The sequence below is a fragment of the Onychomys torridus genome, chromosome 3 (assembly GCF_903995425.1).
Source record: "Onychomys torridus chromosome 3, mOncTor1.1, whole genome shotgun sequence".
NCBI classification, from domain to species: domain Eukaryota; kingdom Metazoa; phylum Chordata; class Mammalia; order Rodentia; family Cricetidae; genus Onychomys; species Onychomys torridus.
The window spans coordinates 39,674,320-39,690,401 of record NC_050445.1 but is presented as its reverse complement, the minus strand read 5'-3'; the positions used below and the strand labels follow the sequence as shown (position 1 = coordinate 39,690,401).

Here is a 16,082-nt window from a genome sequence, read left to right as displayed (position 1 = left end):
CAAACTACACAAAATGGGATGCACCCGTCACCTGTTTAAACACAGGTGATGGAAGCCATCTTTAAAGACGCGTGTGACCACTAATTACTTCATCTATATAGGCAGAAAAGGTGGAGAGGCAATCCTCTAGAGTCCACCTAAAAACCAGAAATGGGAAGGCCATTGCTGGGATCTTCAAGAAGGGGGTCTTAGAATGGACCAGGTTCAGGCCCCAGCACACAGACGCACACACACACAGATGCCTGCATACGTGCGTGCCCTTCTTGCTCCAGCGGACAAGAAAGAAGTACTAATCGAAGTAGTAACAGTTTTCTTGACATCCTTAGACATTTAACTAAAACCCAAAAGTTTAATTTTATCAGCTAAATTTAATGCAAGTGTGACCTTTCAAGATGCCAATATTACCAAATCTCTTTTAATATTAAAAAAACCAATGGGGGCTGGGGAGATGGCTCAGCAGGATTAATTACTACATCACTGAGAAATTAATTTCATTTCAGCTTTAGGCTGACTTGTAGAACACCGGGGAAATCTAGAGACACAACAAAGAAAACTAGCAAGGTTCACTGTGAGTACTTACACTCCTACACAGGAAGTACAGTTGGTGATGCTGACGGCTCAAGTGTTGGGTCTCACTGGGGTTACAATGGAGAGGCGTCCTGGCTCTCACTGAGTGAGTCAAGGGGACTGCACTAGTTCACACCCCGGGGCTGCAGTTTTAGAGTCATCCAATGGAATCAGCGTTTCGTGGGGTAGAAGACACAGGCGTTGCTATGTCAGAAGAAGCTTCCTAATAGCTCGTTCTTGTTACATCTAACAAGTCTGCAAACACACATCCTATTTCAGAAGAGGCGCTTCCTTGGAGATGCTCAGTTTCAACTTCTTCCAGGCCAATTAAAGCCAAAATCCAAATGTTTGGGATTAAATGATGAACTACTCTCCAAAAATCCACAAAATATTCACACCAGAGAGCCCAAGATTAACTCTCCTACAAAGAAAGAACAAACAGTTTTAGCAGAATTGCTCCCCTGAATACCAAGGTCTGAGTCTAATGAAGTCAACAACAGCAGGGACATCTCTCTAACTGGTGACAGCGGAAGGGACTCAGCGGAGCCATCATAGCCCAGCAGGTGAGGGCAAGTAACGGTGATGCCCCCAGTAACTGTGTTTGAAAGCTAGGTTTGGAGAAAAGAGGTTACAGGGTGCTGAAAAGTAATTTTTTAGCCGGGTGGTGGTGGCGGCAGCGGCGGCGCATGCCTTTAATCCCAGCACTTGGGAGGCAGAGGCAGGCGGATCTCTGTGAGTTCGAGACCAGCCTGGGCTACAGAGGCTGTTCTAGGACAGCCAGGGCTACACAGAGAAACCCTGTCTCAAATAGTAACAATAAAAAGATACCATGACTAAGGCAGCTTACAAAAGAAAGCATTTCAGAGGATTAAGAGTCCATGGTCATCGTGGCAGGGAGCATGGCTGCAGGCAGCCTCAAAGCCAACCCTCAGTGACACACCTCCTTCAACAAGGCCGCATCTCCTAATCCTTCCCAAATAGTTCTACCAACTGGCAACCAAGTATTCAAACATATGAGCCATGGGGACTATTCTGCAAGTCTGCATATGTGCATTAATCATAATCTTAACCTATGCCATACAACAGAAAGACAAATATATGCCAGAGTAGAGTAACTGTATTGAGTATAAGGGGAGAAAAGGGCTACAAAATACAAACCACCCACCAGGCGGTGGTGGCACAAGGCTTTAATCCCAGCACCGGGAGGCAGAGACAGGTGGATCTCTGTGAGTTCTAGGCCAGTCTGGTCTACAGAGAGAGATCCAGGATAGGCGCCAAAACTACACAGAGAAACCCTGTCTCAAACAAACAAAACTCCAGCCTTTCATAAACACTAAGTAAAATTAACAATTTTTCTTTTGTATTTAAACTTTAATTTTTTTCTGTGTCTGAGTGTTGTGTCTGCATGTGTGTATGTGTACAGTATGCATACCTAGTGCCTGTGGAGGCCAGAATAGGGTGTCAGAGCCCCTAGAACTAGAGTTAAACAATTGTGAGCCACCATGGAAGTGCTGGGAATTTAACCAGGGACCTCTGTAAGGGCACCCAGAGCTCTTAACCACTGAACCATCCCCAGTTTCAACAATGATTTCTGTATATTAACAATAACACTTGTTGCAAATTTCATATTCCAGTCTATATATGCATACATATATTTATAAGGAAACCTTACTAGAAATTTTAGAAAAAAATATATACTTAGTGATACTGACAAAAGCCTAAGACATGTCATAAAATTAAAAGTCAGCTCAAACAGCGTAAGTTTGGGTGTAACTCATTTTTTTTTGTCTTTTTTTTTTTTTTTTTTTTGTCTTGTAATTCATTTTTAAACAAGTGGAAGATACAAGCTTATTTTCAACATTTTCAAATTAGTCTGGATATTGAAACCCTGACACTGGGTACCTTGTTAGAGAGGAATGGAGAGGCTGAGCTGAAAGTTATTTCATTTTCTGGTGTGCATTGTTATGTCATTTAAGTATTTCTATATTGAGCATGCATTATTTTTGCAATTGAAAAATAATGAAAAACCTTCTTGGTTTAGATGCTTTACACAATGATTTTTCTATTGAATCTTTCTTATATTAAAATATATGATGCAAGAAGTGAATAAAGGGCTGGTGAGATGGCTCAGTGGGTAAAGGTAGCTGCTGCCAAGCCTGATGACCTGAACTCAATCCCTGGGACTCATGTGAGGGTGACCTGACTCCTGCAAGTTGCCCTCTGACCTCCACACATGTACCTTGGGGTCTATGCTCTCCTCCCACCAAACAAACAGAGAAACGTTAAAAAGCAGAAGGGGATAAATGTTTGTTTAGAGTTTCTGCTCACGTCTGATTTAATCTTTTACATGTCATAAATACATTTGGGACAGAGCTTTGCTTGCAATAAGGCAGTGCATTCCATAAGAGGTAAGCATGATGCCATGTGCACACTGCCTCCACATTCCTAGCAGGTTCCTACACAACCACTACACAGCAGTGCTGAGGATGTGAACAGCACGGAACTCATGCAAGCAGATAACTGCTTCTTTTAAAAGTCTGATACTCATTTACCTTCTAGGGTGTCTCAGCTCAGACAAGTCATGCTCTCAGCAGTATTTAGTGGCACACGTGCCCATGGCTGTGGTGCTGGCAGCACATTCTGGAACATATCTAATTTCTAAATTATGAACAGCACATTTAAACACAACCTTTTTCACAGAGGCATGCCCACCAGAGTGGAACCAGCCACAGATGTCCTCTGAACCAAGCATTTCCCTTGACATTTCATTAATTTTAGGTCCTTGTTATGACAGCTGGACCCCAGAAGCTAAGTTTTTAGACTCCCAAATCATATATTACCAGATTTCCTCAGCCTTGGGAGTGGTCCACTTATTTCAAACAGTATTTGAAATACTAAAGCACTGAGTCATCAACATGACAGTACAGTAATTTTGAATTTGTAAATAATGTGAGCTCATTACTGAATTCATAAACAACTTCAACAGACCATTTTTCATCCCAATTAGCAATATTTTGGAGTGGGCACAGAGTAGGTCCTCTGGAAGTATACAGATTTTTGCAGAATGCTTTGTGTCTAAAATGGAATAGCTTGGAAAGCAGATTCCAAGTTTCTGCTTTTATATCTTCAAGTGGCAAGAGTCTGATTTTTTATCTGTTTCAAAGATGTTCCCAAGGGGACACAACAATAAAGCCAACCGGATGGTGTCCTCCTGACTTTACCAACAGGAAACGGAAGTTCAGAAGCCTTAGCGGACTAGACACTGATGGAGAATTCTGTCCACAAATTTTCTGGTGTATGTGCTACCTCCTTCAGAATCTTAACACAGAAAGAAACTCTAACTAAATTAAGTACTTAACTTTAAATCATAAATACCTACCCAAGCATTCCTGACTCTTTGGTCTTTATGATGTACAGGAACATCAACAATGTATGAAACATGTTATTTCTGCCCTAGAATCAAGACAAAAACAGTAAGATTTAAACTAAAAAGATTCAGTCATGTAGGCAAATGCAGATCTTACAGTTTATATCTACCGGTTCAGAATTTTCCATAATTCAGTTTTATTCATTCACTACACAACACTACTGTGGTGAGACAGAAAGGATCCAGAACACAGAGCTGACTATGGAGTAGGAAAGGCCTGGCAGTGCAGGCAGAATGACAGATAGGTGATAGGGAGGGTCATGGGGAGCAGGATGCCAGAGGAACACAGAGAAGCCTCCAACCTTGACTGCAGAGGCAGAAAATGGCTTCTGAAATGCAAAATTGTAAAACAAACTTGAAATATGAACAGAAAGTTGACAGACTGGATGGGGTGGGTGGGTGTCTCACACATGCAGAACAATGCGGTGAAGCATGGAAGGAAGAAAGCATTTCTGATGTTGACACACACGACACATAAAACATGTTCCATCCTCCAAGTGAACACAGTAACAAGAGAGGTAGGATTCACATAGCTCTAAGTCATACTTCAGAATACACTACAGTATGCTTTTAGCACATAAAGAACTAAATGATTTTCCTGCTAAGGAACAGCTAGGCAATGTTTTGCTGGCTCTGAAATCCAACTTTTTTTTTTTTTTCCGAGACATGTTTTCTCTGTGTATCCCTGGCTGTCCTGGATCTCACTCTGTAGAACAGGCTAGCCTTGAACTCACAGGGATCAGCCTGCCTCTAACTCCCAAGTGCTGGGATTAAAGGCATGCGCCACCACTGCCCAGCTGAAATCCAACTATTATATGTAAGTGTTGGGCTACAAAATCGCTCTGTTGCTAGATCAAATTCTCCTTGACTTTGGGTGTTTGCTCAGGAATCTGAGGACACATGGATTTACAAAAACAAGGGGTTGGCATGGGCAGTGACAGCAATCTCAAAGGCTCACAATACGTATGCACTTACAACAAGAAAATTAATAAACCAGGAAGACGTGAAGTTACTATGTCTGCTAGGGTCTGCTGGAGAACTCACTGTGTGATTACTACCAACAGCTGGGTATGGAGGAGCCTGCCTGAAACTCTAGTCATCGGGAAACTGAAGCAGGCAGGGCTGAGCATCAGAAGCCAGCCTGGGCTACATATTGAGATCCTTCCCCCTATCCAAACTACAAATCAACAAAAAAGAAATTGCAGTCAATGTAAAATTTCGCAGTAAAAATGCTGATTAAAAAAAAAAAAAATTAGAAAGGTCTGAGGTCAACTTGGTCTACAAAGTGAGTTCCAGGACAGACAGGACTGTTACACAGAGAAACAGCCTTGAAAAAGCACATAACAAACAAACAAAAAACACCCAGCCTCCCCAAACACAAAACAACACCAGAAAGAGTTGAGAAAATGGTGTGCATCTCTAATCCCAGCACCCAGGAGGCAAAAGCAGGAGGATCTCTGTGAATTTGAGGCCAGCCTGGGTTATAGAGTGCATTCTAGGACAATCAGAGCTAGTGAGACACTGTTTCATACAAAACACAAAACAGAAGAGAAAGCCCCAAATGAAGCATTCAGAAGCTAACCTGACAAAATGCCGATAGCGGCAGCTTCTTAATGAGTGGTTTTCCTTACACTCCCAAATTAAAAACTGGTGTACTCACAGTACACAGAACACAGAACCAACCATGTGTTGTCTCACACACATAGGCACAGCACTTGAGAAGCTGGTGTTAAGATTACTCAAAACTTTAGGCCAGCATGGGTTACAAAGTGAGACCCTGCCTCAAAAATAAACAGGTTCAATTTTTAAAATGTTATTAAAATGCCATTGTGACAGTCCCTCCTAGCAGCAAGTTCTTTAGGGTTAGGGACGCAGTTCCATGGTAGGATGCCTGCCCAGTATACAGGAGTCCTGAGTTCAATCCCTAGAAATGAAAAGAAATACCTTGGGAAGATTGTAAACATGGCGCTGATAGATTAGCTCATAATGTGGAGGGTTGACTGCACTCTGGTAAATACAAAACACATTTTCATTCGTGACATCTGTAAAGAAAATATGGCATGTTAAAAAACTAAACCATGGCCAGCAGCGGTGCTGCACGCCTTTAATCCCAGCACTCAGGAGGCAGAAGCAGGCAGATCACTGTGAGTTCGAGGCCAGCCTGGTCCACAAGGCGAGATCCAGGACAGCCAGGACTACACAGAGAAAGCCTGTCTCAAAAAACCAAAACCAAAAAACAATAACCCCAAACAACAATAACAAAACAACCCCTCCCCCGCAAAACCCAAACCAACCAATCAAAACAAAAACCCCAACATAAAACATAAAGGAATTTCAGGTGAAAACCTCACCGAGTTCTTTTTTGGAGGTCGTACCTGGTTTATTTGGTGTCTGAACGAAGTGTTGAGAAGTGAATGTTTTCCCATCGGGGTACTTAGGGTGTGGAGGTAGTCTAGAGTCAAGGTAGGTGCAAAACACATGCATGATGATCTGAGGAAAAACAGTGTGCAAGGTTAGAGTGGCAATCTAGCCCAGATCCATGGCTTTGAAAACACCTGTCCAGATAAAAATAACTTTTTCTTTGCTTTTTCGAGACAGGGTTTCTCTGTGTAGCTCTGGCTGTCCTAGACTCAATCTGTAGACCAGGCTGGCCTCAAACTCACAGAGATCCGACTGTCTCTGCCTCCCAAGTGCTAGGATTAAAGGAGTGTGCCACTGCTGCCCGGCTAAAAATTACTTTTTATAAAGAAAATAAATTTACTTAAATCACAAAAGAATTTAGTGTGTTGATAAGTAAGACTAAGCTTATAGTTTACACAATCCACTCCAGGGCTGGTACATAGCCCAGTGGGTAGAGCACCTACCCTGGCTGAGATCTTTAGCACCCCTCTAGAAAATTTCACACAAAATTGAAAAAATATATTTGCCATCATATCAACTTAATCTTTTAATGGGAAGTTTTCCCTTCCAAATTTTAAAAGGAAAGGATTAAAAGCTCCAACGTGGGGGGTGGGTGTGGCATATGGAGGGGAGCAATTTAAACACCAAACTTACTTCATCTTCTTCTTTTTTTGGCGGGGTGGGGGTGGGGGGGTGGGGTGGGGGGTGGGGGTGGGGGGGGTAAGGGGGGTGGGTTTCAAGACAGGGTTTCTCTGTATAGCTTTGCACCTTTCCTGGAACTCGCTTTGGAGACCAGGCTGGCCTTGAACTCTGCCTCCCAAGTGCTGGGATTAAGGGCGTTCACCGCAGCTGCCACCACCACCACCACCACCACCAGCCCATTTTTGTTTTTTTTCTAGCAATTCAAGAAAAGCAGAACATTCCTCCTCCCTCTTTGAATTTCTCCCTCACCCTTGTATGCATGCAAGAATGTATGTATGTGTGTGTGTGTGTGTGTGTGTGTGTGTGTGTGTGTGTATTTCAAGACTGTACCCGAGTCTCAAACACACTAGGCAAATGTTCTGTTACAGATCTATACACTTAACCCTTTTTTATTTTGATACAAGGTCTCATTAAGTTATTCAGGTTGGCCTTGATCTCACTCTGTAGCAGCTTAAGCAGGCCTGGAAGAGAACTTGCCATCTTTCTGCTTCAGCTTTTTAAGTAGTAGGGATAATAGGCCTACACTTGACCTGACTCCTTATTTTAAGTAGAGAATTTGTAATCATGCAGTTGCCAGCAAACCAAGGAAATCTGCATACATTCAATTCTCAATTTGAATATCAACATCAAAAATTAATTTTCATGTAAATAGTTAATTAAAAAAAACCCACAATTTTGAAAAATATAAACTTTAAAGCCCTTTGATTTGCTAAATAATGATGGTAGCAATCTTTCTAATAATCCCACATAAGAAAGAATGTGTCATAATATCCTTTGCTACATAACACAGAAAAACAAATTCTTTCCCATCATCACTTTATCAATAGTTAATGATGATACATCATAATGATAAGTGCTTAAATGTCACAAAAGTAAAAAAAGAGCAGAACACGTCAACTGCACACATGTTCCTCAGCCATCTTTAGAGACTTGAACTTTACAGTGGCTGGGCAAGAGGCTGAAAGTACTCTCGGCCATGACTATCCTTAGTTCCTGAATCCTGTCTAAGACTGTAGGGAAATAACCCATGTAAACAGGACAATAAAGAAAGCCGTACAGCAGCGTCGGTGGGCAGGTCTGTATCCCACTTGCGTCCTTTGAAGTCTCCACCTCTGTTCCACCGGAACGAACTCATGCAGCCTCCCTGAGAAAGCTCTGTGCAAAAAAAGTCAAAATTTCAATGCTGAGATATATATCTATATATAAAAGAAAAAGAGAAAAAGAAAAAACAAGCCAAAAAGAGAAAGAAAGCTAGAAGATTACAGTAATAGAGTACACTGTTATAAAAACTTACCAGAATATCCCCCCAAAAGGAACATAAGATATAAAAGTTAACATCGTTACAAAGAATCAGTAATTCTGAAATATGAAGTAAGACTGGTATTCTGGATTCTTCAGTCACTGCACAGTTAGAATGTCTTATATGGGCTACTAACAGAATTTTTTAATGTGTGGAGAACTGCACTGTGGGTATGTAAAGCCATGTTCTTAGCAAAACATGCTGAAAAGTGCTGTGGGATATCTTTCTGTACGCTGTGAACATGTTGCTCTGATTGGTTGATAAAGCCGTTTAGCCTATGACAAGTCAGGTTTCAGGTAGGCAGGAAATTGAAGAGAGAGACAGGAAGAAGAAAGGCAGGGGGTGAGAGCCAGCACCACCAGAAGGAAGATGTGAAATTACCAGTAAGCCACAGCCATACGGCAACTTACAGATTAACAGAAATGGGTCAAGTTATAAGAGCTAGCTAGCAAGAAGCCTGCTATAGGCCATGCAATTGGTAATTAATATTAAGCCTCTGAATGAGTATTTTATAAGCGGCTGTAGGACCTTGGGGCTGGGCGAGACAGGAAAAACAGTCCAGCGACAGAAAAGTAACAACGTCTACAATGTAATCTCAAAAAATTGTGTGAATGTATACACATGGGGGGAATCGAATACGGGTAAACACCTCTGTTCACTCTTAGTGGCATGACTTTCATATAGCCTGGAGGTGGTGGTGCACACCCTTAATCCCAGCACTCAGGAGTCAGAGGCAGGTGGAGCTCTGTGAGTTCAAGGCTAATCTAGTCTACAGAGTGAGTTCCAGAATAGCCACGACTATTATACAGAGAAACTATGTCTCGAACAAAACCAAAAACCAAACAAAAAACCAAAAAACAAACAAAATAAGGCATTCAATTTTGATGATACCTCATATACATATTTTCAATTTATATGTATAAATACTATCAACAAAGCCAACACTATCAAAATATCTGAATCTGAATGTATAGGAAATATAGAGAACAAAGGTTCTATAAACTAAACCATGGATATATTCATAAAACCCAACTCTATAAGACAACAATCTATGGCTTTTGCCGGACAGTGGTGGCGCAGGCTGTAATCCCAGCACTCGGGAGGCAGAGGCAGATGGATCTCTGTGAGTTCGAGGCCAGCCTGGTCTACAAAGTGGGTTCCAGGACAGGCTCCAAAGCTACAGAGAAACCCTGTCTCACAAAACCAAAACAAACAAACAAAAACAAACAAACAAAAACTATGTCTTTCAACAAATACCTTGTAAAGATTAAAAAAAAAAAAAGGGATGGGCAGGAAAACTTAAAAAGAAACAGATTAATTTATCATAATACATGATAATATTTGGACCCTGCTTCAAACAAACAGTATTTAAAACAGGATAATCTATTTCATGAGATGGTAGGGTATTTAAACACACACTAGATGTTTCATAAAATAAGGGAAATATTACAAATGTGAGGTATGATAGCTAATATGTGCTAACAGTCTGGTAGCATTGTATAATGCTTTATGTTTTAGAGATACATTAAGAAAACATTATGGGGCCTACAGAGATGGTTTAGTGATTAAGAGCACCGGCTGCTCTTCCAGAGGACCTGGGTTCAATTCCCAGCACCCACATGGCAGCTCACAACTGTCTGTAGCTTCAATTCCAGGGGATCCAATACCCTTATAACATTCATGTAGGCAAAACACCATTGCACATGAAATAAAAATAAATGATTAAGAAAGAAAACATTACGTTTGGCCGGACAACTGAAGACCATCCACTGAAGAGCTTTACAAATGGGCCGGCTCTGGCTGACAGCAAACCTGGTACTTCCTCAGTCAAACGGAAGGAGGAAGTAATACAGGGCAGGTGGCCTGAGCAGAGTTGTCTCAACTGGCTGATGTTTAGAAGAAGGTTGTGTGAGGGTTTTTGTTTGTTTGTTTGTTTGTTTGAGGTGCTGGGCACTGAGTAGGCAATCAGATACGTTCTCTATCATGGAGTTCCATGTAGTGTTCCATGCACACTTAAAATTCCCCGTATGTGCTGGGTTTCTAGAAAATCATGAAAAAATACTTATTCCTAAGTCTGAATCGAAGCATGAGTTAAGACAAAGGACTCTAACACTTTCCAGTTAAAATGTCTGAAAAATTTGAATGCTGAAATACTATTTTTAAAACTTGCTTTAACAAAGGAACATTTTATAGTCTGTCCAAATGAAAAGTAATTCTAACTTTATAAATTGTTCTCTAAGTAGAGAGGTATAATGAAGAGAGTATACAGGCAGGCTTGGGAGGTTATCTTCCTGACTTCAGGTCAGTTTCCTCAGATCCCATCTCCCCCAAGCCTAAGCACATAACAGAAACCATGAATTAAATGGAAATTACAAAAATTACAAGAATCAGATTAGCATACCAATATTACAAAGAAAATCACAGTGGCACCCAGTTCTTGGTAGTGTTAGGAGCAGAAAATGAGTCCAGTCTGTTGAACTCATATTTACGTTTCTTACACAGAATAAACATAATTAAAATATTCAGGGATAGTCTTCTGGCAGTTCTTGGTGTGCTAAATAGGTGACTGGAAGGTGTTCAAGTATAAGCCTTAATTAGCCTGTACTTAATACATACTTATAAAGTACAAGACCATAATTACAGTCTTATTTTTCCAAAGTATGTTTTACCTTGTTATCTTTCATTTAAAAAATCCTAATATTGCAAAGGAGCTTTCATTTTTCCTCTTCAAATCAAGTTACCTTTGATTCTTTCAAACAAGTACTCCTGATTTGGTGTTAGGTCTAAATACTGCACAATTGCATTCAGAGTTGGAATGAGAGGGGCTTTGACCAGGGCAGCTTGCTTCAAGCTGGTAACACTCGCCTCTGTTAAAACACAAAGAACACAAATTACTCATCACAGACTTGCAGTGAACTTCAAAGTTCCCCTCGCCTGTTTTCAGATAGCTGGCTCCTAATGCCTTCAAGGTCTCACACAAGGAGGCGATGTCTTCTTCATACTCTAGCTCACATTTCACCCTCTTCTCAGCACCAAGATGAGTAACTACTCCTATGCTGTGTTTCTGTCCCAGCACACTGATTATTTTCTTCTGCCATTCTTGTCTGTCTCATCTATCAGAAAGAGCTCAACAAAGACAGGAGCTTCAGTCATTGTTTTATAGTGCTACGCCGTCCCAATGCCTAAAACAGTACCCGGCACATTGTAGTTACTCAGGATGTGTTGAAAGAATAAAGGATAGCAAGAATTAATCCTTCTAAAAAGATTTACTTTATCCGTGTACCACATACACAGTTGGTGCCATCTAAGGCTGAAGAGGATGTCAGATCCTCAGGAAGTGGAGTTACAGTTGGTTGTGAGCTGCCATGTAGGTGCTAGGAATTGAGCCTGATCCTCTGGAAGTGCTCTTAAGCACAATACCATCTTTCTGGCCCCTTATTTTTCCATGGATTTTAACCTTGCCTATGTCTGAGTGTCTGGGTGTGATGAGCACAGGAGTGCAGGTCCCATGGAGACCAGAGTTGTCAGGTGTCTTGGAGCTGGATTTACAGGTGTTTGGTGAACACTGGAAACTGAACTCTGTCAGAGTACTATGTGCTCTTAATACTGAGTCATCTTTCCAGGCCAGAATGGGTAAGTAAAATGTAAAAGATGCATTTTGATTATTAGTTGTGCATAAAAAGAAATAAAGTACATGGGTGAAACTTAAAAAATATTATTTCAGGTGAAAGGCAGCATCAGTCACAAAGGAGCACATACTGACTGGCCTCACTAACATGAATCACCCCAACAGGCCTGTCGCAGAGACAGGAACAGGCTAGTGCTTGCACACGGCTGAGGGGGTGTGTGGAAAGAAGGGTGACTGCTGAAGGGTGCTGGGCGATGAGACAGTATAAACTTAGCTGGGGTGATGGATGGTTCAAGCCAAACCCATGGACTCTCTACTTTCAACAGGCAAATGGGAAAGAAGGTAAGCATACCTCAAATAAAGCTGCTACTTCTAAAAACAATTACAAACATTTTCTTCTTCACCTGAAGACAACCGTAGACGTTCAGCAGCCATTACAAGAAGCTGTTTTCCACTTAAATGATTTCCTGGAGTAAAGCCCAGATGGAGTTCTGCTTCACATACCTCCTATTTGTAGCTCGGGACAGCCCATCCGTCTCATCTGAGTGCTGACAGACTCAGTCTCTTGCACAAGTGGCACTAATATTGTCTCACTGATCCACTAAGAAGGAATGAAGAACAGCTTCTGTAGTCACCATTCCCAAGTGTTCCCAAATCATTACTTTTCCTTTCTCAGGCACCTTTTTCTCTTCCACTTGACTAACAGAGTCATCAAACACGGCGATGCTGAGAGTGCAGACATGCTACCACGCACAAATCAATTTACATTCTTAAGTCATATATACTTTTCATTTCAGAAAATGTTAAACTTTCAACTAGGTATCAATTTTTTTTTCTAAATTTCTGTTTTTAAGATGGACATAGTGCCTTATGCCTATAATCTGAGTACTTGGGAGGTGAGGCAGGAAGATTGTCAGAAGTTTGAGACCAGCTGGCATATATATATCAAGTACCACATCAGCCAGAGCTACATTATAAGACCTGTCTCCAAAACAAAATACTTTCTGATTGTTATTCTTGGCTGAAAGGAAACATGACCGTCAGTCTACATTTCTAGAGGTAATTAATCACATATTACAATACCACTTATACTAGTTTATAATCAGTAAAACAGTTTTCAAACTAGGGTAACTGATTAACTCATTATAGGCTTGCCCATGCCTAGCTGCGGACAAACAGATTTATTATATTTAAAAGCAGTTTATAACTATTACAGTATTTAAAGGTCATACTGTAAAGATTGGGGATTTCAGATTCCCCTTTCCATAGCCAGTGTCAGACTGACGTGGAGGTGTGAAAGGCTGCACAAAGGGACTCTGTCTGGTATGTTCGTGTGTCACTGTATTTGCAGTGACTTGTTCCTAAGCTTTTGTTTAACTGTGAAAGGAAGAAAATACTCCAGATGAGATACAAATTCACAATGCCTTCTAAGAAGTTTGAATCAGAAAACCTTGGAAACTGAAAGCCCCTTTCTCTCTTTTATATTATATTATTTTTAGTTGTGTGTGCATGTGAGTAGAGGGGCTTACTTGAGTAGAGGCACTGGAAGCCCCTCAGCTGCAGTTCCAGGAGATAGTAAGCTGCCTGCATGGGTTCCTGGGGACAGACCCAGGTCCTCTGCAAGAGTACCCATGCTCACAGCTGCTACCCCACCTCTCCAGATCTCTCAGCTCTGGAAAGCCTGTCAAGTCTTCTCATTTTAAATGCTAGCATTTTAGTCTTGTTTGTAATAGAAGTATAACAATGTACAGTTCCAAGGACATCCTGTCACTTACTCATTCTTAACATTATATGCAAACAACTTGCTATCTACTCTTTGGTGCTAGCAAAACTGCCTAGTTAAAAGAGATACAGGCTCATCCCCAGAAATTCTGACTGAGAATGATGGTACTGGACTGAAAATACTGCATTTATTTATTTGTTTGTTTGTTTATTTTCTTGTATTTTTGTTTTCTTGAAACAATGGCCCGTGATGTAGCCCAAGCTAGTCTTAAAGTCTCCCACTCTTGTTTCGGCCTCCTTAGAATGTATTATATGCATGTGCCAGCATACCTGGCTGGTTATCTCTCCCTCTTGATACCTTACTTAAAGCGTAATAACAAAACAAAATTCTTCCAAGCCATGGAGGGGGAGTCAGTCTGTCACAGAACCTGGGAATCACAGACACTATGAGAATGAGAGAAGAAAGCCTGAGAAGCCAACATTGCTGTGTGCGGAAGAGTCGGTGTAAACAGTGGGTCGGAGGAGTCTTGTCTAGGGAGATAAGGAAACTGCACAAATACTCTCAGTAGCATCCAGCACATGAGTGTCTTCTGAGGGTCACCTTCTTGTCTCCTCACAATTCTAGGTATGTAATGTACTGACAAAAAATCTTTTTGGGAAATAAAACTGAAAATTTGGGAAAGGGAAGAAGTTAAAAACATGTTGTTCCTTTATTTTCTCTAACTATACTGATTAAACACGGAAAGGAATATACAATCCCAAGAAAGCAGATACTGTGAAGTGACCCTCTCTACCCCTATGTGCACACCTTGAACAGTCAATTCTAACAGAAGTGACTGTCCTTTCTACCCCCATATGTGCACCATCACTTTTTGTTTTCCGAGACAGGGTTTCTTTGTGTAGTTTTGGTGCCTGTCCTGGAGCTCGCTCTGCAGACCAGGACTCACATAGACCTCCCTGGCTCTGCCTCCCCAGTGATACAACTTAAATTTCCTGCTTTCGGTTTTTTTTCTGTTTGTTTGTTTGTTTTTTTTAAATTGTGTGTGTGTGTGTGTGTGTGTGTGTGTGTGTGTGTGTGAGAGAGAGAGAGAGAGAGAGAGAGAGAGAGAGAGAGAGAGAGAGAGATCAGAATCATAAGCCTACCCTACACAGACTGGGAACAGGTAAGCCCCCATCTCCGGACTGGCAGATCAGGTCTCTAGCCCCTAGGCCCTACCCATTGGAGTCCCAGGGACCAGACAGCTACCTTTCCCTGCTCCCCACCAAAAAAAAAAGAAACAACCAACCCCTACGAACCTAACAACCACTGGAGCCATAAACACATCCTGCACCAATTGGGAACAACTGCTGGCTGACACAGAACCCACTAACACTGATTAGACTAAGCTACTCCCAGAGAAACAGAGCCCAACAGCACCGATTTGTCCACAAACTCCTAGTGGACCAAGACTATCAATTAGAACAAGAGAGGCACCTTCAGATACAGACACTGCCTGCACCGAGCAGAGGAAGAGATGAGTAGACGCCAGCGGAAAAACACAGGCAACAACATGAAGACCTATATGACATCAGAACCTAGTGATTCTACACCTACAAGACCCGAACACACCAAGACAGAAGAAACCGAAGAAATCAACCCTAAAAATGACTTTAAGAAGATTAGAGGCCCTTAAAGAGGAAATGAAAAACTCCCTTAAAGAGGAAAGTAAAAAAATTCCCTTAAAGAAATGGAAGAAAAAACAAACAAAAAATTGGAAGAAATCGAAGACAGCTAAGAAAAAGTAATTAAACAGATGAAGGAAACAGTTCATGATTTGAAAATTGAAATCGAGACAATAAAGAAAACACAAACTGAGGGAATGCTGGAAATAGAAATCCTGACTAAATGAACAGGAACTACAGAAACAAGCATAACCAACCGAATGCAAAAGATGGAACAGAGAATCTCAGACACTGAAGACACAATAGAGAAAATAGATTCGTCAGTCAAAGAAAACACTGAAGACAAAAAAGTCGTAACATGCCAGGCGGTGGTGGCGCACGCCTGTAATCCCAGCACTGGGGAGGCAGAGGCAGGTGGATCTCTGTGAGTTAGAGGCCAGCCTGGTCTACAGAGCTAGTCCAGGACAGCCTCCAAAAGCTACAGAGAAACCCTGTCTTGAAAAGGCAAAAAAAAAAAAAAAAAAAGTAACACAAAACATCCAAGAAATTTGGGACACCATGAAAAGACCAAACCTAAGAATAATAGGAATAGAAGAAGGAAAATACCAACTCAAAGGCACAGAAAATATATTCAACGAAATCATAGAAGAAAACTTTCCCAACCTAAAGAAAGA

General features: G+C 41.3%; 1 protein-coding gene across 1 annotated transcript in view; it reads right to left on the bottom strand.

The window, feature by feature from the left end:
* Positions 1-325: 325 nt before the first annotated feature.
* Positions 326-16,082, bottom strand: part of Tmem209 (transmembrane protein 209) — a 33,850-nt gene continuing 18,093 nt past the window's right edge. The window contains exons 9-15 of the mRNA XM_036181182.1: positions 12,529-12,625; positions 11,138-11,263; positions 8,154-8,251; positions 6,370-6,484; positions 5,939-6,036; positions 3,947-4,020; positions 326-988 (exon numbers count right to left, since the gene is read on the bottom strand). Coding sequence (XP_036037075.1) covers positions 934-988; positions 3,947-4,020; positions 5,939-6,036; positions 6,370-6,484; positions 8,154-8,251; positions 11,138-11,263; positions 12,529-12,625 — 663 coding nt within the window. The 3' untranslated portion in view covers positions 326-933. The remainder of the gene's footprint in view (positions 989-3,946; positions 4,021-5,938; positions 6,037-6,369; positions 6,485-8,153; positions 8,252-11,137; positions 11,264-12,528; positions 12,626-16,082) is intronic.